Raw genomic sequence first — 7,514 nt, forward strand, 5'->3', positions numbered from 1 at the left:
AGGATGTTCTCCATAAGTATGGGAAAGCTGATTAGGTCAGAGCTGCAGCATCAAACTCTTTTTAAGCTCTTCTAGGTAAGATTTAACATCTAAGAGGACATATTGTTTATGAAGCTTCATCACATGTATTTCCACAAATGACCTTCTTGTTAAAGGATGTATAGTAAGATGGCTTCTGTTACACGTGAGGGCCGTAGTTCTACCTTCAGTGCATTGACCTGCCTGTCACTATATTGGTTTCTGACAGTGACGCTACACCAGGTGTAAAGCAGTAACTCCCCCAGCATTTAGAAGGGGTTTTCCCATCTGGGGAACCACTTACCATATGCCCTATGGTGGCACCTAATGGGGGATTCCCTCTGTTAGCCATGGCTGATAGCACTCTAGAGTACATGGATCTACCACGTGCACCATGGTTTCAGTGGGTACTGTGGGGCTGTTCCTTTACAGCGTGGATAGGGGTTAAGTGCCTGATTCACAGAGGCTTGACCACAGGGCCCCCAGCCCATCACTATAATGGGGGGGGGGGGGGGTGTCCCCTCCCCATTTGGGTCTACAGGGCTGCCTCTCTGGCATAGGGATGAACGGAGCAGTAGACACTCTTGTGTCTTCCGCTCCATTCATATGGAACCCCAGACCCCTTGTTCTCATGATCAGTGGGGGGCCCCAGCAGTCAGATTTTTTTCTTTATCCTGTGGGTGGAGGATAAGTTGCAATGGGACAACCCCTTTAAGGTATATTCACATGCAGCAGATTTGTTACAGAAATTTCCGTGACTGATAATCTGTTCCATTCATCTGGTTGAGAATATTTTTGGTGGCAAGCACAAAGATTTTTGCAAACCTCTTTCATATAAATGGGGGCGGTGATGTAATTTTCTCCATGAAATCTGCCACATGTGTTGTCCTCATGGAACAAACTCTTTCTTTAATATGGGTTGTCCATTTTACAAAACCCATTTTCGCGTGTAGGGACTTCAGAGGAAACATTGGGGTCGTCTATTCGGTCTGAGGATCCTGGAGGGCAGTTGCAAAGAGTCACTCACTCTGGAGGACCAGTCCTGTCCTACAATACACAGACAGCTCATTGATTTGAATGTGCACTGTGTAATGCTTAATTCCCCCTCTGATGGCGCTGTATGAAAATTAAGCACTTGCTGCCTGGTTTACCCCACAGTCTACAGCTGTCAGTCCTAGCAGTGGGACACTTTGTGATCAGCTTATTGTCCTGGGACCCTTCTAACAGGGCTTGAAAAAGTGCAGAACCCCTTTGAGTAAAGGTCCATTTACATGGGCCGACAGAGCAGCAGATTGTTGGGAAGGAACCCTTTCCTCCTTATAATCTGCTGCTTGCTGGTGGAGGAGACCGCTGTGTTTACATGCAGTGATCGCCTCCACAGGAGCCATTGCTCTTCCTCTTACTGACTCGTTCTTTGCCGGCAGCAGATCGTGTTTACACGGCACAATCTGCTGCTGGCCAACTATGTTTTTTGTGTGTGCACGAACGATTGGATTGCCTGATTGAGCGTTTTTATTCATCGGGGAATCTGTGGTACATTTACACCGCCAGATAATCGCTAACGGGTGTTTCTACCGATTTATCTCTAGGATTCTCGGCCCGGGTAAAGGGCCCTTAAGGCTGGAATCTCTTGATAGTTTACTTGATATTTGTCTTCATGTCAGTCCTTTGCATGGTAGGTAACGGCAGCACCAAAATCTCTTGGCTTGTACAGCGTGGGCGTTATGTGATTTAAACTCCATGTTGGCCAAACCGTTAAAGGTACAGAATATTGTGAAGTGACAGGGCAGCAATACTACAACACATATTACATATATGCTTAAACGTAGTCTTGTGTCGGGGAGGAGTAGCAGAGCCCCCTAACTGATGGTAAAGATTTTGTGGGGTTGTGCGGGTTTGATGTACCGTATATACCTTGAGTATGGAGTAGAATGACTATTTGTGAAGTTTGTATGTTACCTCTGAAATGTAAGGAGGCTTTGTTTGGGTGCTGCAGAAGTTTCCATGCGAGTTATGCGAGTTCACTTTCTCATGAATGAATTTGGCCATTTCAGTTAGGTCTATATTTAACTATTGCCTAAATCAAGCATGAAATCTCTATAGACCAGAGCTAGACAAATTCCAGGAGCCTCGTAGCCAGTGCTCTAATGAAGAGCTTCAGCTGCCTTCTAGGATCTACCCAGCCTTCCCCATTGAGGAACATCAGCATGGGAGGGGTCCTACTGAAGAAAGGATGCCACCTTTGGTTAGTCAAAATTCTGCCCTAGTGATATTTTTTTTTTTTTTGTGAAGCAAGTTGGCCATGAAGCAGTAGACCCCACAGATCTGGCATTCTATATTGCATCAACGTGGCTTCCAGAGGTAGTATGTCCCCGTTGGCACACAAGCATGGTTCATCTAGAGCTGTGATGGCTAACCTCCGGCACTCCACTGTGGTAAAACTACAACTCCCAAGATCCCCACTTGGCTGTTCTCAGAACTCCATAGAAATAAATGGAGCATGCTGGGAGTCGTAGTTTCATCACAGCTGGAGTGCCAGAGGTTAGCCATCACTGATCTAGAGCTACATAGATGGGATTTCCATGGATGAGCAGTAGCACAGAGATGAGATCTGCATTCACGGTGGGGAGTGATATAAAAGTTTGGACTGGGCGGAAGTGGAAATGTTTTTCTGTTTTCCAGATGTGACAGTGCTGGGTTTGGTGGATGACGTGAAAGCGCTTTTTGTCCCATGGCCTGTTACCAGCTGTAATGTTTGGTGGATGAATGATGGGAGGCTCTCCATGACGTTTGCAGCCATTGCAGTTTGCGAAGTTAGAATCAACTTCATTTTATCAAGGTTTTGGATCAAGTTGTGTAGATTTCATGTATATACCTGTAAACAGAGGTCCACAATTGTTATGAGGTTTATGTTCCGTTTTTTACTATAAATGCAGTACTGTATTGTCCATGTGCTGAGAAGGCCCAGGCTCTTCTATATGATGTTAGCCTTGACATCATGTACGTCTTCACGTAACCGCATTTCTGGTTGCCGCGGTCCTACATCAGAACAAAAAACTATGGGGGTCATTTACATTGGGTGCTGTACTAATTTTTGGCGTATAAAATGTTGCAAGAATCAGTTTTGCCGTTTTTGCACCGTACTCACCTCTTGGGGGTGACATGGGAGTGGCATGGCGGGGGCTGGGACATTGGGCCCAACACATTTACCATCTTATATGCCTAGAAACCGCTTTTAGTCCAGGCGCACAGACTTCACACTGCCGACAGTGTGCCTAATTTATGACGAGGCCTGAGCTGCGTCATAAACTTAGGTGCTTTTACCACCAGCGCAGAAGGAAAATGGGACCGGCATAAAAAGCCGGTCCTTGTAAATGATCCCCTATGTCTGCTCTGTACCTTCCTGTCTGTTTGTGGAAAACAATACCTGCATTGTGTCCTTCTCTTTTTTTTTTTTTTTTTTTTTTTTTTTTTTTTTTTTTTGTGTGTGTGTGTGCTTGCAATTCTCTTGACATTGAGATAGATTCACATGTGGCATTTCTGTGACTCTTCTGTGTAGTCTTCTACAATAGAACATACACCTAGGTTACGGTCCCATTGGGTGTAAATGCTGCAGATTTGGAACAATTTGTGCGTGGCAAATCCAGTCTTTTACAGTACCAGCAGTGTGGATGAGATTTTTAAGAAATCTCGTCAGGATTGAAAGGTCTCCAGCGTAAGGTGACCTACGATGCCGATTGTAAATCGGCCAGGGATCTGACATTTGCAGCAAAATCCACAACAAATTCTGCTGTGGAAAATCTGCCCCATGTAGCTGTACCCTTAGGCCTCATGCACATAGCCTTTGCCGGCCGTGGCCCGTATTGCGGCTTGCAAACAGTGGGTGAGCAATATGCGGGCTCCGGCCCTGTGCTCACCGCATCACAGATGCGGACCCCTTCACAACGGGTCCACAATCCTGAAGTTGCAGAACAGAGGCACAGAACCCCACGGAAGCACTACGGAGTGCTTCAGTGGGGTTCTTCTCTGTACCTCCGCACCGCAAAAAAATAGAACTTGTTCAATCTTTCTGCGGTGTGGACAGATCACGGACACATTCAAGTTGAATTGCGGTCCCCAATACTTGGAATGGCTGTCCAATGGCCTTGTGCAAGAGGCCTTAGACTTGGGTTAGGTTCACACGGACCTAATTCTAAGGCAAAATTCACACAAGAGAGAGTATTCAGTGTGAGAAATACGCTCCGTGTCTCAGACGCATTTCCCATCCTTAATGCTGCTTATATGACATGGACCCACAGCATCATAATGATTTATAATGCTGTGTGTTCCTGCCCGACCTCAGCTCTAATGAATTGTACTCTTAGAACGCTGTCAGTACAAATCATTGGAGTTGAGGTCGGGCAGGAACACACAGCTTTATAAATCATCTATGTCATAGGAGCAGCATTCAGGACAGGAAATACCTCTGGCACACAGAGCGTATTTCTCGCACTGAATATGCTTATGTGAAATCGGCCTAAGGGCTCATACACACGAACGTATTTTTCTTTATTAAAATTTTTAACTTTTTCTGCGTCCATTCTTCTTTTTTTTTTTTTTGTTGTATGTCCCGTATGCAGAACCATTCACTTCAATGGTGCTGAAAAAAAACATAAATAATTTAATGTGCGTTCCGCAAAAAAGTAGAACATATCCTGTTATTGCCTGCCTTACGGACAAGGGTAGGACTGTTCTATTAGGGCTGTTGGGTTCCAATCCACAAAATACAGAATGCACACGGGCCAGTATCTGTGTTTTGCGGATCGCAATTTACGGACCGCAAAACATCCAATGGTCGTGTGCATGAGCCCCAAGGGTTTGGAGGAGGTTTTGAGGCAGATTATTTTTATTTTTTTTGCAGGATTTTCAGCCAAGGCCAGAATTAGATTTGAAAACTAAGGATTTATACTTCTCATTCCTGGTGGATCCACTTCTGGCTTTGGCTGGAAAAGTGGCAGGAAAATCCGGCTCAAAACCTCTTCCAAAAAACACTGTGAACAAACCCATACTTTGTTGACTAGGAATGTTCAGGTGATTGTCATGGTTAAGGGGGTTTTCTGGGAATACAATGTTGATGACCTGTTCACAGGGTAGGTCATCAGTATCTGATGTGTGGGGGTCACACTCCTGGCACCCCTGCCGATCAGCTGTTTGAAGAAGCCTCCTCGCAGCTTACCAAGCACAGCGCCATACATTCTATAGTGGCTTTTCTTGGTATTGGAACCCAGGCCCATTCACTTGAAAGGGAAGGAGCTGCAAATAGGCCATGTGACTGATGGATCATAACGCCACTGTCCTAGGAAACGGCCACAGCGCTCTTCAAACAGCTGATCAACGGGGGTGCCATAAACCAGACCCTCGCTTATCTGCTCCTCTGGATGCGTCATCAATATTTTACTCCTAGGGGAAAGTGCCCTATAATTTTACCCCTAAATTCAAATAAAATATACCGGGTGATATGCAATTCCCACGCTGAAGCTTCTTCTCAGCCATATCTGAGTTGTCTTGATCTAACAGTGGTTCTGTTGGAAGCAGTTGCAGTGCCCACAGGGTTGTGCTCCAACTTTCCACTGGCTCTGGCTGGAGCCTTGCTTTGCCCACGTGGAGCTCCCATGTGTTTGCATAACAATACATAGGTTTGGTTTCTTTTTAAATGATTATTTCTTGTGTCTTTTTGTTTTTGTTTTCTATGCTTCTGTGATTTCCATCTACAGAGGTGGAACACATTTCATAAAAAAATGTGGTGTTTTTGCTAGTACCTAATGTGCCTAGGAATTTGCCATCAGTGGATACCCTTTTGGTTTTGCCCTGGTAACCATGAACGTTCCCGTTGCTTGGCACAAGAACAGTCTCTCTGGCCCCTGGACTGGTATTAATGGTTCCTGAAGTATATTCCTGCTTTTCACATACCACTTGCCCAGGTAACAACCTGTACAGTGGAGTTTGTCCAGACAATGGGGGATGAGCGGTTTGGCACGCCCGCTCTCTGTTCATTGTTGGGCTGCTATCATACAACGTCATTTGTGTTCTGTACAATTGCTCCGAACGCTCAGACTCCACCCTGCCCTCTCGTTAAATAAACACGTGCACTGGGTTTCGCTGCCAGCTCTCCGATCACAATGATGTTTCGCACAGACCACCTTCAGCTACATTAGCTCAGGCTAAGTTATTTTTTTATTTTTTTTGTGAGCCTCCGGCACTTTTGCCTTATTAAGGGAACAGTCACTGACTTCATGACTGCTTCTTAAAGAGTTTGCCTAAGGAGTTAAAAATATCAATCTATGTGTCATCAACCTGTGAGAATGTTTCATAGGCAAAAAGGCTTTGACTTTGCGCTGGGAGAAAGCTGTTGTTCCGTAATTTTATTCCTTTCTAGAGAATTGTCGGAGATTATTCCTTTATGCATATGACAATTTCTGTAGGAATCCTGAGTCTCAGCGATCCTTCTGTGGTCTGTAGGAGAGTAAAAAGGTCCATGAACTACCTGGAAGTTGACCCTTTGTCGCTAAGGATCTAAAGCTGGCCATGAGCGTTGCGTCAAAGTCTGATGCATCTTGCAGAGTTTGAAAGGATGGGCTTACAATTTAAGGCTATCTGGACACATTGTGGATTATGCATGGTACTTCAACGTGGATTCTCACGTGGAAATACCTCAGTATAACAGCACCAGCAAAGTGTGTCAGATTTGACAGATCTCATGGACACTTAGCTTTTTTTGTTCTGTGCAGAAATTGACCTTCCACATAAGTTCTTTATGCGGTTCTTTTGCATGTATTTTGCCCTTTGTTTTTTTTTTTTATGCATGGGTGAGATCTTCAGCACAAACAAATCAAAGCCACAAGAAGAAACACAAGTAAAACTCATGCAGTTTTTGGTGCAGAAACGCAGGGAAAACTGTCCACCCATGTGCAATTTGATTTTGTATGAGGCACTTTGACGTTCTCCTAGAAGGCAATGTTGAAGGTGGGGGGGGGAGAGGAATACTGTCAGGAATATTAGAACCTCCATTTTCACGGCCCGACAGAGGAGCATTGATCGGGAATGAGCGAAGTCATCCCTGATCATTGCTCAGTTGTCAATGATCGTGATGAATGAGCTCCATTACAAGCATTCATCCCCATACAGTTTGAATATGGTGACACCCCTCATTACATGGGGCAAGGTGTTGGCAACAAATGAAATGAAAAATAAGATCCTCCAACAAATGATGTGGGATTGGCACCACTTTTACACTGGCCAGTTTTTGGGAGCAAGTGTTTACAGGAACGTTTGTTTCCAGTAATTGGTTGATTATTGGTCCTTGTAATGGTTCCCTTAGATTTCAACATACCCGATTCTTTTGGGGTAGATTTCTTAGTTGCCTTTAGAAACAATCAGATTCCACCTTTCATTTTTCAGAGCTCCTTTGGAAATGAAGGTGGAATCGGACTGGTTGCTTTGGGCAACTAAGCAAGTTT

The 7,514-nt window shown here is 44.8% G+C and overlaps 1 protein-coding gene across 1 annotated transcript in view; it reads left to right on the forward strand.

Moving 5' to 3' along the window:
* The window catches only part of LOC122939331 (chromodomain-helicase-DNA-binding protein 7-like), a 40,347-nt gene extending 33,773 nt beyond the window's left edge, over window positions 1-6,574 (forward strand). Inside the window, exon 3 of the mRNA XM_044295400.1 lies at window positions 6,434-6,574. Coding sequence (XP_044151335.1) covers window positions 6,434-6,574 — 141 coding nt within the window. The remainder of the gene's footprint in view (window positions 1-6,433) is intronic.
* Window positions 6,575-7,514: the final 940 nt, after the last annotated feature.

Source organism: Bufo gargarizans, chromosome 5 (genome assembly GCF_014858855.1).
Source record: "Bufo gargarizans isolate SCDJY-AF-19 chromosome 5, ASM1485885v1, whole genome shotgun sequence".
NCBI lineage: Eukaryota > Metazoa > Chordata > Amphibia > Anura > Bufonidae > Bufo > Bufo gargarizans.